The 18,307-nt window shown below is 35.1% G+C and overlaps 1 protein-coding gene across 2 annotated transcripts in view; it reads left to right on the top strand.

Annotated features, from left to right (window-relative positions):
• Window positions 1-4,458: 4,458 nt before the first annotated feature.
• The window catches only part of LOC150075369 (CD63 antigen-like), a 72,372-nt gene continuing 58,523 nt past the window's right edge, over window positions 4,459-18,307 (top strand). For both annotated transcript variants that reach the window (XM_090388858.1, XM_090388857.1), the window contains exons 1-2: window positions 4,459-4,853; window positions 12,093-12,176. In XM_090388858.1, coding sequence (XP_090244984.1) covers window positions 4,794-4,853; window positions 12,093-12,176 — 144 coding nt within the window. In that variant the 5' untranslated portion in view covers window positions 4,459-4,793. The remainder of the gene's footprint in view (window positions 4,854-12,092; window positions 12,177-18,307) is intronic.

Genomic DNA, 18,307 nt, shown 5'->3' with positions numbered 1-18,307 from the left:
AGTATTAATATGGAAAATTATGCAAGAAAAAAAGCTTATAGCATCAGCAAGAAAACAAAAAAATACAACTTCCCACATCACCTGTCCATCCCCTTTCAATAGTTTGTCTAGTTCTTGAATTTATTCAAGTAACCTGATTCCAAAACAACAGACAAAAGTTTCCCCAAAGTTCAACGCCCTCGTAGGTAGTACAGTTCGTATAATCACCGCCCACCCCAAACCAAGTGGAACAGAAATGAGTTCGAATCCTATTCGTGACGCGAGGAATTTTTATGGGCATTTACAGACATATTATATACTGAGCAATATGGCCTAAGTTAGTGGTTTGCATAAACCCTACACCAACCAACCTGCAGTCATCCTGCCTCAATTTGAATTTATGCCTCTTCATGTGTGTATAGTCTGAGCAAGAGGAAGAATACCATCACTATTGAGCTTACTCAATCTATTCAAAGCCTTAACCACCTCAATTAGATCACCTTGCTAGTCTCCAGATGTTTCAATTTGCATAACTGAAGCATTTCTTGGTAAGAGTACACTTTTGTTCCCCCTCATCAATCCTGTTGCACTTCTCTCCACCCATTTCTTCAGATCTACATCCTTCTTAACATGAATCCTGCAGACCTATATGCACAGTATACAAGATGCAGCATAACCATTGTCATTTACAATGGGAAAATTGCCTTCTTATCTCTGCTAGAAAAGTTTTTGTATATCATTGAAAAACCTCATGAGCTGTCCTTTAGCCTGTCTGCACTTCCTTGAATTGAGTACTACAGAGTAGGTACGTTAATCTGTGATCCTTGCTACCCAATATGCAGTTCACATTCCACTACCACTACATATTGCTACCTAACATGCAATATGTAGTGATATTGAAGTTAAACAGCTGTAATCCCATCTACCTAATTTGCCTACATATTGTTTCAGTAACTTACCTTAATTACTGTCATTAACCAACCTGCCAACCTTTGTATAATCTGCAAACTTAAACATTAAGCCTGATATACTTCATCAATATCAAATACAGAAAATAACAATAGCCTAAGTACTGAACACTAGTGGGGTGTAACTAATAACATTAGTCCACGAAGAGCAATGTTCATTAATAACCACTCCGTGTCTTCTCCCACTCAACCATCCCTTTATTCCTAGCAGTAAGTTACCCTTAATGCCACAGTGCTCCAATTTATACAGCAATCTTTTATGCGCAATAGTATCTAAAGCTTTCAAGAAATCCGAATATATACGCTCATTTATTGAAGAGCATCTCGATGGATTAGCCGCTTCATTGGCAGATGGGACAGCCAATGCTGCAGTTTCACATCAATAAGATATGCCATTACAACAATGTTTGTGAGCACTAAGAAATACATTATACCAGTGTTCCCCCGCTCTATAAAATTCGATGTTTCCCAATTACTACTACTTTTACTAATTAATACTTCAAGATTTACCTACTTACTACTTCAATTACATTAATTACTTACTTCAATATTTAACCTAAATGAGATATATCCACTCAGGAACATGAATATCCACAACTTTCGTATTGGATGCTATTGTTGTAAGGTTTAAGGTGCATGAGCACCTTAGGCGATATTGATCAGTATGTAAAATGTCTGTAAATTGGGTATGTTCGGTTGTCGATTTGCTGTTTGCTTGAATCCGTGCTACACTCGTCCGAACCGTCTAACTCAGGCACTTTGTGAGGAAAGCCCAATAAAAATTCTTCGTATCTTTGACGGAATTCTCACTTAAGTCTTTTCCACCCGACAGTGATTATACCAACTGTGCTACCCACAAGGACATATTAGAGACAGCAGAAACCATCATCCATACATCGAACCTGCTCACAGGCACCACAGGTAATACCTTGGTCAGGTATTACTGCATCATTCGTTAATAGGCCATTTTTCATTAAGGATAAACATATCGCCGATCTGTTTATATATAAACAGATCGGCGATATGTGTTTTTTTTTTTTTTTTTTTATTTAAGGCCCTACCATTACATCTAGCTTTCAAGAAACAAAAATGGTCGCCATCACAAGAATCAGGTATGATGATGTGCGACTTCATATTGTGTGCTAATACAATTTTTACTCATTGTCTGGCACACAATAAACGTATGAAGCCTCAATGTGTTGTTTAAAAACTGAGTGTATTTTATGGTCAACTTGCTCGTCTTGAGTGATGAAAATTGTATGAGACCAAACAACTTACCCAAGGCATAAAAAAAATCAAAAATTCGTCCCACCTTGATATAATCCCAGACCATTCCCGCGCCACAGAAGTAAGCGATTGTAGCCATTGGGTGCTACTCATAAGAGTTTTCGGTCCATGAGGAGAGAAATACCATAAAAGTTTTCGGTCCCTGAGGAGAGAAATGCAACACCTAGTATTGCATTACAGTGATAGACACATTGGAGAGGTGAGAAAAACAAGCAAGGCTGAAATGTTGCCCTCAAGATCAGGACACATTCTAAATATTGAACGTTTTAAAATAAAACAAGTCGATAAATTCAAATATTTGTGATTAGTCTTACAAAGTGACGGATCATCCCAAGTAGAGATCAATAAGACAACTGCTGACGGCAGAAAGGCTATCGGCATGTTAAATTCTGTTCTATGGAGCAGAAATATTCTAAATATAACAAAGAAACGTGTATTTCAAACGATTGTACAAAGTCTTTTATTGAATGGAGCGGAAACCTGGACATTGAATAGGAGAGGGGAAAACAAATTACTCTCCACAGAAGTGGATTTTTGGAGACACTCAGCAAGGAGTTCCAGAAGAGACAGAAAACGGAATGAAGACATAAGAGAGAAAATGTAAGTGAAAAAATTCCTACCAGTGGCGGATTACTCATTAAGGCAATGAGGCACGTGCCTAGGGGGCCCCAAGCCAAGACATTTTCCTATAGTGTTCTAAAATATATTAATGTTTTCAGTAAACATCATAAAAACCTTGATAAATTTAAGCGAAAATTTAAGCAAAAAATTCAAAAGTACAAAATTTCGTTTATTTGCCACCTAAATTTTATTTATTTTTTATTCTTTCGTTTTATTATTATTTTTTTGGGGGGCCCCCAAATATAATTTGCCTAGGGGCCCCAACTATCCTTAATCCACCACTGATTCCTACCAAAAAAGAACTTGTAGGCTGAGAAAACCCATTGTAAATGGAAACACTCCTTTTGAAGAAGAAGAAGAATTCGTAAAATCGAAAAATAAAGGAAAGGAAATACTTAAAAATTATTCAAATCGTAATTATTTATTTAAACTTTAGCAACTAGTACATTATTTATATAAACTTAAAAGTTATTTATATATAAATTTGATATAAATTTGTCTATAACGTCTGATGTTTTAATATCTTAGCATTATCATTAGTTGAGGTAAATGATGCAAGAAAGCAAGCTTTTAGAGCATCAGCCAAAAAAAAAAAAAAAAAAAATTTGTAAATCTTGTTCTATTTATTAGTACATTTATTATTATTTTTAATAGTACATTTATTTATTACATTTATTAGTACATCTTATTCTATTGGCATAATGGCCAATCCATTAATTCTTTCTTGGCAAATTGTTGATCGGGAATATGTTTTATTCCTTTTGAATCTTGAAAATTTCCTCTCTCCAAACACAACTGTAATTGGCAATGTTAATAATATCCGAAGGGAAATGGCGATGTTGGGATATAATTCAACTAAGCTTTTTTCTTGAATAAATGTCAATAATTCTAAGCTACCCATTTTTTTTTTTTTTTTACTTTTAAAACATTCTGCAAAGATTGGATTTCTTGACGTAACTCTTTGGCATCAAATTGATTGCTCCCGTCTTCGCCAGTGAGAATTCCTTCAAGGTGTTGACATTTCGGTTCTATGCACTTTATTATCTGTTTCTTTATAACGAAATTTATGTCTAACGAATATTTGAAAGCGAACAATCGATTAAGTTATATAGAGATCCGACTGTATGTATAATTAAAGTATTATATTAAGAAACAACCATTTTTTTATATTTAAAAAAAAAAATAAAACATCATCGGAATTGAGACGCCCTACATTTTCGGGCCCAGGGTGACCTCCCGATCCGTCTGTACCTAGGTACGGCACTGCATGAAATAAAAAGAAACACACTCTATTGAATATTTTCTGAAAGTAGATAAATTTAAGACTTTCATCATTTTAAATTTATTGTGTTAATGTCCCAATATATATGGGATATATTTACATCTCTGATTTTGTTGTAATATTCACAGGAAAATGACTGTTCGCATGTCTATAAATTAGTAATGGTTACATAAAGCATTGATCATTCAACAGATGTTTACAAATAAGTTGTCATTAATCATTGTACCTGTGTTTAAAAATGAAGTTACATAACCTGCCGCTGGATGGCGTGTGGGAATATGGGTTGAAAATCTTGTCACAGACAATTAATTCACAGCTTGGTGTACACGTGTTACGGTTCATTGTATGATGTTTACGATGTCGATATTTGAACCGTAGGATTGTGGTTGCTGTATTTAGAGCGTGAAGTTGACTGGATCATCCTTTTAATGCTGTCTACAATATTCGTAACCTGTGCTAGTGATATACTTCTCATTTGGAATTTTATATGTTGCAGTCTTTTATGCCAAAATGTTTGGAAGAGTTGATTTCAATTCTACTTGACCTTTAATCGGTAGGGTTGTAAACAGAGGAATACTTAATTTTGCTATTGGCCTAGCCTTTCGATCTTATATAGGAAATATTAAATAAAGTATTTATAATAAAGTAGTCTAGCCATGGGAAAAGGAATGTTTTGTGTGCGTTTCAGTTTAGGTGCCATTACTTTCTTAATTTGGGTAAGTTTTTTGTTTGTTTTGTTTATAGTTTGTAGTTAGATGTGTAAATATGTTAGTCACCTCTGCGCTTGTTTACAGCCATCTTCTAATTATGGAGAATGAAATGGTTCAAATTGGTCGATCTACAAATCGAAATTTATATTCTATTGTGTTGCTTGTTATTTTATATGTAGTTTTTAGTACTATTTCTAAGGGTTAGTTGTCAGTGCTCTGTTTATTGTGTTAGTTGACAGCGCTCTGTTTATGTCAAGCTACTGTTGACAAACACAGTACTGTCAAAAGTCCAGCTTTATTATATAAATCGAAATAATAGTTGAATATGTGTAACATTTGTTCAGTTATATCAGTGTCACATTATGTGTAATTAATAACTATTAAATATTGAAAAAAAAAATAATTCAATATGGAGCTTATGCATAATGATACACATACGTTTTTGTGTCTATATGTATTTGCTAATATACATGTCAGGTAAGTGTTTCTGTGTTTATTATCAAGTGAGCAAATTTGTATTGCAATGAACTCACAATTTTACTATCTCTGGAATGGTATTTCGTCGAAAGCTACCGGCCAGTTTCTTCCCGCCATTGCTATAATGATTTATGACAATTTTATTTCTTTGTATGCTTTGCAGTTTCTCTCATTATATCTGCTAATCCTTGACATCAGCAATGTGAAATCCAGTAACTCAGTTTTATATAACTATAATTATATAACGAAAGTTATATATCGAAATTATATAACTATAATTTCGCTGTGATTTCACATCTTTCATTCTCGATGTAAAAGAAGCATATCCCAACACACTTTGCTTTTATTGGTATTAATAAAGGCAAATGGATTCAAGGAAGCCTTTAATATGGTACAATCAGTTAATGATGGCCCAAATTTAAATTAATTTAAATCCTAGAATAAAGATTGCTACTAAATTCCACTAATAATGATATTATTTGGGGAATGCTACTGCCTGCACTGAAGCAATTAGAATAATTAAATGGGAAAAAATTATACGTTTTGCAGCCTGGTAACTATAAAAGTGGTTAATTTGAGACACCGGATCTCTCTCCCTTACCTTTTTATTCCTCCCTTTACCTTTTCCATTTGCTATCCTAATAGCTTGTCTTACTCTTGGGAGAACTTTGTGGGATTGCAAAATTATATCAAATCTTTTTTCATTATTAGTTGCCTTAAATTTTTTTATAAATAACCTGGTATTACTATTACCAAATATAGAACCTACTCATGATCCCAATCCACTTAGTAAGTGCCATTTAAAATGTTGAACATTGCTTGAATGTTGGTTGAACGATAGAAGACCCACCTGTCTTGTGTCATTCACCCACCCTTTATCTGCCCATGTTATCTTTCCACCAATATCATATTGTTCCAATTTACATAAAAGGCATTCATGTAGGGCAGCATCAAAAATTCTTATTATAAGATTTTTGATACCGTTTCAAAAGTATAAAAAGCCTTAAGTTCAAATATACTAAAATAAGAAGAAGAAGGTACAAAAAGAAGAGGAATCGAGTTCCCTCTCAGCTAAATGTCAAAACGACTAATGGAAATCAATTGATTTCCATTCGTTTCCAAAATTGATTTCCAATAATCTTGGAAATCTAGTTCTGCTTTGAACTTAATTTAAGTTGTCGATCTCCACTATGAGAAATGGAAGTTTGTTCCAACAGTCAACCACCCACTGGCTAAAGGCAAATTTCTGCACATCTGTTCTACAACTAGTCTTTCCTCAATTTGAATTTATGTCCCCTCAGGTGAGTAATCTGAGCAACAGAAAGAATCCCATTAGCATTCAGCTTGCTCAAACCATTCAAGGCCTTATACATCTTAATCAGAGCACCTCACAGGTGCCTAGTCTCCAGATGCTGAAATTTGCAAAACTTTAGCCTTTCTTGGTAACAGCAGCCCTTTGTTCCATTCACCAATCTCATTGCCCTTCTCCGTACTCATTCCAACAGCTCTACTTCCTTCCTAAAATGATGCCTCCAGACCTATATGCAGTACTCAAGGTGTGGCCCGACCTTTGCCTTATACAAGGGGATAATCACCTCCTTATCCCTGCTAGCAAAATTCCTGTATATCATTGACAAGACCCTATGACCTGCTCTGGTAGCCTCCTGTCTTCACTGCTCAGAAAAATTTATATCTGACTACACAATTACTCCCAAGTCTTTTTCATTCTCTACCACCATGAGTGTAATCCCAGAGAAATGCACCACACAGTTGGTGCATTTCTCTGGGGTTACTGCTGCCTATATGCAGTAATTAAATTTGTCAATGTTAAACTTCAGTTGCCATCTCTCGGCCCATCTCAAATTTTCTAGATCCTGTTGCAGTAGTGTACTGATATTAATAGTAATAGTAATCGGGGCGTGTGATGCAAGCATATGAGCTTATGTAGCATCAGCCAAAAAAGAAAAAAATAAATAAAAAATTCATACAACCATTCACTCTAAATGTTTGTCCAGTTCCTCCTTAAATTTATTTAACCTATCAACTTCCACAACGACAGATGGAAGTTTGTTCCAGCAATTAACCACCCGCTGGCTAAAGGCAAATTTCCACACAACTATTCTACAGCTCTTTCCTCAATTTGAATTTATGTCGCCTTAGGTTCGTAATCTGAACAAGTGGAAGAATCCCACCAGAATTCAGCATGCTCAACCCGTTCAAGGCCTTATACACTTCAATCAGATCACCCTGCAGGTGCCTAGTCTCCAGCTGCTGCAATTTGCAGAACTGTTTTCTGAGCAATGCAGACTGGCTGCCAGGGCAGGTCATGGGTTTTGTCAATGATATACAGGAATTTTGCTAGCAGGGAAAAGGTGATTGTCCCTCTGTATAAGGCAATGGTCAGGCCATGCCTTGAGTACTGCATACAGGTCTGGAGGCCTCATTTTAGGAAGGATGTAATTTGCTTGCACGTATATAGAAAAGGGTAACAAGATTGGTGAGGGGGAATGAAGGGATCCTCTTACCAGGAGAGACTTAAGTTCTGCAAATTGCAGTGGCTGGAGACTAGCACCCACGAGGTGATCTGATTGAGGTGTATAAGGCCTTGAAGGGGTTGACTGCACTGAATTCTGATGGGATTCTTCCACTTGTTCAGATTACGAACCTAAGGTGGCATAAATTCAAATTGAGGAAAGACAGACGTAGAATACATGTGTGGAAATTTGCCTTTAGCCAGCGGGTGGTTAATTGCTGGAACAAACTTCCATCTGTCATGGAAGTTAATAGTTAAATAAATTTAAGGAGGTACTGGACAAACATTTAGAGGGAATTGTTTTGTAATTTTTTTTTTTTTGGCTGATGCTGCATAAGCTCATACACTTGCTTTCTTGCATCACATGCTACTAGTACTACTATTCCAGCAGAAGAGCCTTCTCATTGAGGTAAAACTCAATATAATCATTGAGTTTTACCTCAATGATTATATGGATTACTGTTAGAATAATAAGTTGCAAATGTTAACTTCTCACTTGAGCCTGGAATGGAAAGGATGGAATATTGCACATCCTCAACAATGCATAAACTATCTTATTGAGACCTTTGCCAAAGTCGCAACAACATAACGTCTTGTTATATAGTCGATTCCAAAGATACAAAGAAACATAAAATTAATTTTGTTTTAAAGGATGGTGAACCACACAACTATTCATAATTCATGAACTACATTAAGCATTTTCAGTAACCAAACAGAATGAAGCAGGTTTAGACAATATTTAGTGTGTGATGATGATGGAAAGGATTTAAAATTATAAGAAACCTATATCAAGAACAAAAGGCAGCTTTCAGAATAGACAACAAAATGACAGAGTGGTGTGAGGTCAAATGTGGCATAAGACAAGGCTGTTTTTTGGTCATCCTCCTTCCTCAACTTATATGGTGTGGAATTAATTTCGGAATCTTTAGAAGACATTAAAGGTATAAAGATAGGTGGAACTAATTTCAATATAATTAGATATGTATGCGGATGACATCACTATAATTACTGGAAGTAAATTAAAACTAAAGAGACCGCTTAACAAAATTCACACAATGGGAGAAGAGTATGGCATGAGATTAAATGTGAGCAAAACAAAAATAATGGTATTTAGTGAAAATGAAAATTTAGAATATAAAATTAGAATAAATGAAATGTAGTAGAACAAGTGGGAGAATTTAAATACACAACAATAGTTGGAAAGAGCACCAAAGAGATTCATTCAAGAATTGGAATGGCAAAGGCAGCTTTCTGGAAACACAAAGAACTGATGAGAAGGAATGTGAATTAGGGAAATAAAATTAAAGGTGTTGAGATGCTGTGTATGGTCTGTCTTCCTATGTGGGTTCAAAACTTGGACTCTGACAAAGGAGAGAAAAGCTAAGATCAATGCTTTTGATATGTGGTCAAAGGTGTGCTTGAAGAATGCTGAAAGTTAAATGGACTGATAAGATTAGGAATGAAGAAGTTTGGAGAGCTTATTGAAAGAAGTGATGAAAAGGAAGTGGAAGTATGCTGGACATATTGGGGGTCCTCTGGAAATAGCCTAGTTACAGCACTAGAGGGATGGATGGTGAGAGAGAAACAACAAGGGAGGCCTTGGAATGTCCAATAAGAAGAAATACTTTGATCTGAAGAGACTTGCTTAAGACAGAAAGCTTTGGTAAATTGTAATTGCCAACCTTTGACACAGAGACTGCACCTGATGATGATGACTAAAGGATCTCCAGAGATGTTCTTTACCTGTTCAGTGAGCTTTATGTAGAAAATTCTTTACCTGAAAAGTAATAAAATACTATCGGTAGTTGGATGTTTACCAGCTTCCTGAAGCCTAACAAAGATCTGAACATCTGGAATCATTATAGACCTATTATTCTTACTAGCTGTGCTGTAAAACATAGTAAATCATTCAATAATGTATACCTGGAATACCACAATCTCCTGCATATAGTTCAATGGCATATGTTGGATCACATCAACACTGGATATTCTGGTAAAGCTGGAAGACTCCATACACAATGCCATCCTCAGATCCGAAGACCAAATGATTGTATGTTTTGATACTACCAAAGTGTAAAACACCAGGAAATCCCAAATACTAAGAGAATTAATATATCCAAGGATTGCATGGATGACTCCATATGTTCATTCAGATTTCCTGTGATGATGGACTTTTAAACACATAAAAAAACTTTATTGTCAGATGCTTATGGTCCAATAAATAAGTAGGTGGCCTGCATGGCTCAGCTAGTGGAGCTTCTTCTCAGGACTGTTGACACTTCCTTTTACATAGTGACTTGTGTCATTCAGAAAATATTTATGCAGTTGAAAGATAAATGCCATTAAGTCAGTACCTAAACATAGAGTAATAGTTACCGATTTGTGCCCCCTACCCCACAGTAAAACTAAATGCATACATTCTTGTTGCAAAAGTAACCTCCACCATGACCCAAACCCTACAACCTAATGGATAATCTTCCAGTTCAAAATTAAATCCATTTTTCTGGGATTTATTTTTGACCACAAAGTTACCCCTTTTTTTTTTTTTTTTTTGATACATGTTAAACAACTGAGACTATCTTGTTGGAAGATAAATATTTTAGGAGCTCTCTTCATGATCAAATTGGGAGCAGCCCACCTTACTTTACTTAAACTGTATAGAGCATTTGTGAGATCTAAACTTGATTATGTGGCACTAGCCTTCAGCTCAGCCAGACCTGCAATTTTAAAGAACAGTTTGATCCCTCCCCATCACAGAGCTGTTTGTATTACCTTAAGTGCTTTTTTGCACTTGCCCAGTTCATGGTTTGTATGCTGATGCATGTGAACTGCCATCATCAAGAGAGAGAGCAGTTAAGCAGTATGTCTGAAAAATCAAATCAATACCCCTGCACTGCCAAACTACATCATTTTGTAGTATTTTAATTACAAAAAAATTTTATAAGATAATCAGTTGATTTACTTTTTTTATAAGATAAATAATCAACTGACTTTGATTATCTTCTAATATAACCATTATGCATTTGTCATTAATAGTAGTGACTTAAATTCTGCATTTGGTTATACATATTAGATGACATTGTACATGGCTCTTTCGTCACTTTTATACCGAAATAATGACTAATTGTTCACTTCTACTATAGTTTACTTCTGCATATTTATATTACTGATAGCTTAGAATTGGGTATCGCATGATTATTAGTGTGATTGATCTCTTAAATTTTTCTCTATTGGTAACAGGTTAATGCAGATTTTGCTCCTCTCACAGTTTTTTTGTCCAGCTTTTTCAGTATCATTCAAAATGCAAACCTTAATCTAAAAATATATGCTGGTAGATATATTCAGTTTTGTGGAGGCGAGGAGAATGTTCAATTCATTCTACATATATTTATTCTGTTATACTTGGTTCCATTTTAGGATCTCCTAAAGAAATGGTATTATTTTTTCCATCAGTTCTCTCTATCATATCCTGTTGTTCTTGAAGCTTTTTTACTTACAGTTTAATCTTATTTCAGGGTTTTAATGTATATTTCATGTAGTTAGCATCAGCAGAGGCATATAATGCAAGAAAGCAAGCTTATACAGCATCAGCCAAAAAAAAAAAAACCCCTTCACCCATCTATCATCCATTCACTCCAAAAGTTTGTCTAGTTTAGCCTTGAATTTATTTAAAGCTGTCAGCTTCCACAACAGCAGATGGAAGTTTGTTCCAGCAATCAACCACCTGCTGGCTAAAGGCAAATTTCTGCACATCTATTCTGCAGCTGTCTTTCCTCAATTTGAATTTATTCCCTCTCAGGTGAGAAATCTGAGCGAGTGGAAGAATCCCATCAGCATTGAGCTTGCTCAAACCATTCAAGGCCTTATTCACCTCAATCAGATCGCCTCACAGGTGTCTAGATGCTTCTCCAGATGCTTCAATTTTCAGAACTTAAGTTTTTCTTGGTAACAGTATCCCTTTGTTTTACTCACTAATCTCATTGCTCTTCTCTGTACTCGTTCTAGCAGCTCTACATCTTTCCTAAAATGAGGCCTCTAGACCTGTATGCAGTACTCAAGGTGTGGCCTGACCATTGCCTTATACAAGGGGATAATCACCTTCTTATACCTGCTAGCACTCCTGCTAGTTATTCTTGCTGTCTTTGAACATATTCATTTGCAATTATTGAAATTTACATTGAAATTTTAATGACTTTTGAGTATTTATTCTTCTGTATACTTCTTTTATTACATAGCTGTTTGGAGGTGCTTGTTTGGGTTGTATAATGTGGATTATGGTTACATCTCCAATAGTGCGGCAATTCTTCACTGGAACTTTGGTGAGTTACAAGATTTTAGCTATTTCTAAATTAAGAGCTGATTTTAATTGCACGTGTGTGTGTGTGTGTGTGTGTATTCATATAACAAAATTACCAAAATTATATTACTAAAAATATTTTGATAACCCTCTGATTTAAAAAAAAAATAACTGTATCCACCACCAATATGTCAAGAATAAGTATAAAGGCAGCTGTTTTCATGCTTGAAGTAAGTAGATCAACAAAATATGGGAGATGGGTTGTTAGGTCAAACTTAGAAACTTTGCCATTGGAAATTACTGAGCTTAATGTTCAATCTAAAACACCCTAAATCAATGGTGGATGATATAATCAGGAAACGGAAACATCATGGTGCCACTACAGCCAGGAAACGTTTCAGTGGACCACAGAAATTGACAGAAAGAGACCAGTGAGCACTCAGAAGGGTGGTATAATAATCCCATCATTCCTTATTGAATATTTCTAATCACAAATTCAGGGAGAAACTGATAATTAGTACAAGGATTTTATGTATGGAGCTGCATAGCATTGGCGGCTAAGGTAAAGAAAGACAACATGAGAACCACTGGAAACTTGCCGGAGTTTGCCGCTACCAAGTTTTTTCCTGCATTCTTGGTAAAAAAAACGGTGCATGTTATTGGTGTAGTGGCTGTAGAGTTCGAGAACGATATGTTTGACACGTAGACATGACAGACAATGTAATGATTAGTTTTTTCTCGTTATTAAAAGCAGATTATTGGAGTTCATGAGTGTTTTCGCTATTAAAAAAATCATATTACTGATTTCTTTCTACCTTTTTAAGGTTAGAAAAAAAAGGGAAAGGTTTCTTTATTTTCGTTATATTTCACAACCTGATCTTAAATGTTGGGTTAGGAAATAATAGGAAAAGAAAGAAAGATTCTTTATATATATATTGGTCGATTAATTCAGTTAAGTGGTATTTTTATACGTGCATAATTTAGACATTATAGGTATTAGTGTGTATACGGATCAGTTAATCAAGCTAGCATATAGGCTATCTTAATTCTGGTTGGCCTATAAACGTTATGTTAATGTAAACGTATTAATTACTATGGAGCAAAATATGAAAATATCAATATTAATTGAAAATGAAAATATCATAACTAACTGATAATGAAAATGAAAAAATATCAATATTAATTGAAAATGAAAATATCATAACTAACTGATAATGAAAATGAAAAAATATCAATATTAATTGAAAATGAAAATATCATAACTAACTGATAATGAAAATGAAAAAATATCAATATTAAATGATAAATAAAGGGTTATGCAATTTTTGAAAATCATTCCCTCACCTGGCCATCTATCCACTACTTCATCGGGGGCTTTGAGCAGATCAATAGCCAGTCTAAAGGAATGTCTCATACCTACCCGTTTCTGTTGTCTTCATACCTGTTTTGCCATTTATTACTTCGCTAATATATATAAGCGATATTTTCGGTTTTAATAAGGTTTATAATTTATAGGAATGGATTAATTATTTACTTAATTTTTTTAATTTAATTTTCTTTACATTTAGTATTTTTAATTTTGGATTTAGATACATTTTATAATTTTTATGAGCATCCGGTGCAGCAAAATGGGATAGGTGACACAAAGCCCAATGGGTACGTATCTGAATAAATGAGAAGGTTCTTACTTACTGCTACTGTACATTGGATTAAAATATTAATACAAATGTTTTTGAAAAATAGAAGAAAATATTAATACAAATGTTTTTGCCATCCCTTGGACTGGGCCGGTATAGCTTTTCTAAGGTATAACGACCCGTATATGTCCTAAGGGTGGCTATTTACATATTTACAGCCTCCTTCTAAGTGAATTTTTACCCTGTGTCACTATGCATTGTCATGTTGTTTTGTAGGACTAAGCTTCCAGTGGTATTTTTCATTACTAAGTTTGTCAGTTTTAGATTTACTGAATTTTTGATTTAGGCTGGAGGGGGTATTTTTGAATTCGGGTTGTAGTGCGGTCAGATGATGAGCCTCGTCTGAGTGCAATAAACCTGTGTAACAAATGTGGAAACTATTTGTCTTAATTGCATAGGTATATTTTTAGACAACTTAGTGGTAGTAATCTATGGGCCATTAATAGTTTTAAAAATGTTTCATAGCATTTTCAATGAATGTATAAGGGTTGACGTTAGGGTGGTGTGTGTTGAGATTCGAATGTATGGCCGCTTTTATATGATGCCTGCTGTAGTTGGTGGGTATTTTTTTTTTTTTTGCTGAGAGTCTTTATGAGTTTTTGAATAGCTTCCGTGGTACTTTTTAAATTATTGCATATGTGTATCAACCTGTTTGTTTGGTTTCTAATAGTGTTTCCATGGATGTGTTTAGCTATGTTGCTCTCCCAGTGGATGAGCTTTATATATATATATATACACACACACATAACATAACATCAGTGAATCGCTTAATGATATGATGTTATCCTCTGTCACTCCTACGTGTCAATCAATATATTGTTTACTACTTCTGCTGATACTGATAACATGCACAGTCTGTTTACTGAGAATGCAGGGAGAAACTGCAGTAGCGGCAAACCAATTTGTCTGGTAAATTTCCCTTAGTTTGCCATGGTTCTCGTGTTTACCTTCACCACATTGGCTTTTATGGAAGGCTGCAACACACATACACCATGTAATCCTCATCTTGTTTATAGGCACAATATGGCCTAAGTAGCCTTTGCGCCAGAAATAACCATACCAATACCAATGCAACACACATACTAAACATCATGGTGTGCAGTGTACGGTGTCCTGGTTCACATCCTATCATACTTTGGCTAGAGAATGGTTTACTGCTCTGATGATAGTGTTTGGCTAGAGAATGATTTACTGCTCTGATGATAGTGTTTGGCTAGAAAACATATGTTATTCCACTTGTAAAGTTTGGTGGAGGTGCTGTCACCAGACAGGTTTTTTTCATGGATTTGGTTTGCACCACTGGTCAAGATTTCAGAAACAGTGAGTGCCATGCAGTATATTGACATTCTGGACAATTCTGCTGCTCCCACACTGTGGCATCAATCAGTATAGAGAAAGCCTTTTTCTGTTTCATCATGATAATGCTTCATGTCATATACTTATAATGATTTGTTTTGAAACATAAGCATGCAAAAGCTTCTGCCCAAAGCCCTGATCTTAAGCCCACTGAACACAACACCTTTGGGATGAACTGAATTGATAGCTGTGTTAAGAAGGAATGGATCGAAATACCCCTCCTTCTATCCAAAATTTATTGGTCGTTGACCAACAAAGATATAGTGGGTGATTAAGCCAAAAGTGGGCCAACATGTTATTAAACATTGTATCAATAAAAGTTCTTGCAAATATAGAGGTGTCCAGTTAGTTTTGGCAATATAGTGTATTTCTTATTCAGATTTTATAGTAAAATAGTTCAGGCCGGTGTATGAATCATATATACAGTGACTGCATCTTTTAGGGTCATTTTTGTCATTTTGACCTTGTTAAATAGAAATTTCTTGAATTTTTAATAGAGAAGAGAACTGTGTGCATTTTTTTTTTTTTTTTAATGCTCAAACAGGAGAGGTATTAGAACCTATAGTACTTAGTACTGGGCATGGGTTGGAGGTTGAGAAAATGAAAGGAGATATTTGTTGACATTAGACTTGAACTTCTGTAGATTGTAATTTTCATGAAATAGGTGTGAAGGAAGGTTATTCCAGAAAACAGAAGTTGAATGAATAAATGAGGAAGAAGAAAAGTTGGTTCTGTGAGTTTAAAGTCAGACAATAAAAGGATGTTGACTGGTTTTGGCATGTGTTTGGACTGCTTTGGAAGAGAGAGCAGGAATTATAGAAGCCAATTCAGAAGAACGGTGCCCATGGAAGCATCTATAGAAAAGGCATGCAGCAGAAACAGAATGTCTATGAGACAGAGAGTGGAGAGACTCTGTTAGAGATGAGTCATTCATTAACCTAACTGTTCTCTTTTGAATGGAATCTAGAAGCCTGATAGAGGTTTTTGATGGCACTACCCCAGATGTGGAAACAATGTTCCATGGTATGGTGGATTTGCAATTGTGCAGAGTGAACAGCTGTTTGGAAGAAAAGTAATGCCAAGGGTGAAAGAGAAAACCTCAGTTTTTTAGATGCAGGGGAAGCAATATTTGTAATGTGCATATGCCAAGAGAGATTAGAAGTCAGGGTAATCCCCAATACAAATATATGATCTTGCCTAGAAATCGGAATGTCATCAAAGATAAGCATAGGAGCAGATGAATCCTCTTTTTTTTTTTTTTTTTTTGAGATATCAGACAGGATTGAGTTTTAGGATGATTGAAATTATCTAAGTTATCTTTGCCCCACTAGAGAATTACCTGGAGATTAGCATTTAAGACCTGAATTTTAAGGAATTGGTAGTGGATAACTGGGTGAATGGAATAGTTTTAGAGAATAAAATAAAAGAATGTCTGAAAACAGGCATTCTTTATTAGTGTTTAGACCAAATCCAAACATCATTATAAATGCAATTATATGTAGTCCTTGCTTATAGAATAGTTTGTGCTTTTTATATTATTGTACTTTTTAAAAGTGTTTTTCTTTATTAATATAAGGTAAAAATTAAGGTACGTAGCAAGGAAAGAGCTTGCTTTGATGAACTGAAGATGATACATCTGTGTGTGCTTATTACTGAAGGAGCAATTAAGTGTTATTGATCTGTAGGTCTGGTAAAGAAATATAAGCAGTAAACATTCTCTTTTTCTGTTTGTGCTGGGAACTAGAGCGTGTATCTGTCTTGAAAGCTATTCTCTCAGGAACGTTCAGAACAAAAACAAAAAAAAAAGCAAGATTAGGTCAAGTGATCTCAGTGACCAATTTATTGGATTCCTGTAATACTGATTCATGCAAGCCATGGCATGAATGAATATTACATGGAGACATCTTGTTGTGCTGAAAGAACATTCAACATCTTGTTTTTAGAGGCATGTTATCCATTGAAAGCAACAATTTGTTTGGAAGGAAGTTCAGATAATTACTGTACCAGAAACTAAATACTTAAAAACTGAAAATTGATCTTATTTTCAACCATTACAGAGCTATGGCAAATAAATTAGCCAGTCTGCAATAATTAATTCAATGTAATAATAGGTGGCTACACTGATAGCACCTTCTTTCATATTTAGGTGAGAGAGATAAACAATACTTTGCAATATGTTCAAAGTCATATTTTGCTTTATTTGTTTTTTTGCAAAATAAATCAAGAATTCACATTGTTGTGAATATGCTGGTATCCATTTCATTCATGGATTCTGTGACAGTAATAGTAGAGCAGCAATTGAGGAATATAAGACATTTCTGAACTGCCAGATAGTTACAATATTACCAGTATGTGTTCCAGTCTGATTCTGTCTTGACATGCAATTATTCAGTAAGAACCATTAAACACAACAACTACTTTTGTCAGATAAGGTAATTCGTGCAGCAGAACAGTCAGTACTGATGACATCCATGCATTTCCCCATTCATTCCAAGATCTGTTGGAATGAAGAGTGTTCTCAAGCCCAGTGAGAGAGAACCAAAGCTTGAAATATCTTCCATAAAATCCTACAACAGATGATCTCCTGAATTTTAAAAATGTGAAAGCAAATAACCTCTATATTGGAAATGCTAGTCAAAGAATACCATCTAGACTGTCTGGTGTGTACAGTGAAATTCCCTACCAGCCAAATGATATGGGGGTGCATTTCGTATTGCAGAGTAGGTCACCTGCAGTTTATAAAAGGTTCCGTAAATGCCAGTGGATACCTGGCTATATTGGAACCTGCCAAGTAACTGCATCTTTCAGGATGACTGTGCTCCTTGTCATCAGGCAAAAAGTGTAAGTAGGCCTTTCTGTAGTTACTTTAGTTTCATTTCTGCATTAGAGATGTGACAGTAATGTGTTTACATTTGTTACAGGTGAAAAAATGGTTGGAAGAACGGTCCATTACAACTCTTAGCTGGCCAGGAAACAGCCCGGACCTGAATCCTATAGAGAACTGTTAGCATTGTGTGGAATCTACAGTTGCCAGAAAGAAACCAAAGACCCTTCGTGAACTTCAGGAAGCCATAATTTGTGTTTGGAACCACTAACTATC

The sequence above is a fragment of the Mastigoproctus giganteus genome, chromosome 14 (genome assembly GCF_048544385.1).
Source record: "Mastigoproctus giganteus isolate SK-2022 chromosome 14, ASM4854438v1, whole genome shotgun sequence".
Classification (NCBI taxonomy): Eukaryota; Metazoa; Arthropoda; class Arachnida; order Uropygi; family Thelyphonidae; genus Mastigoproctus; species Mastigoproctus giganteus.
The sequence above is the reverse complement of the archived record's forward strand: the minus strand, read 5'-3'. Positions and strand labels throughout refer to the sequence as shown.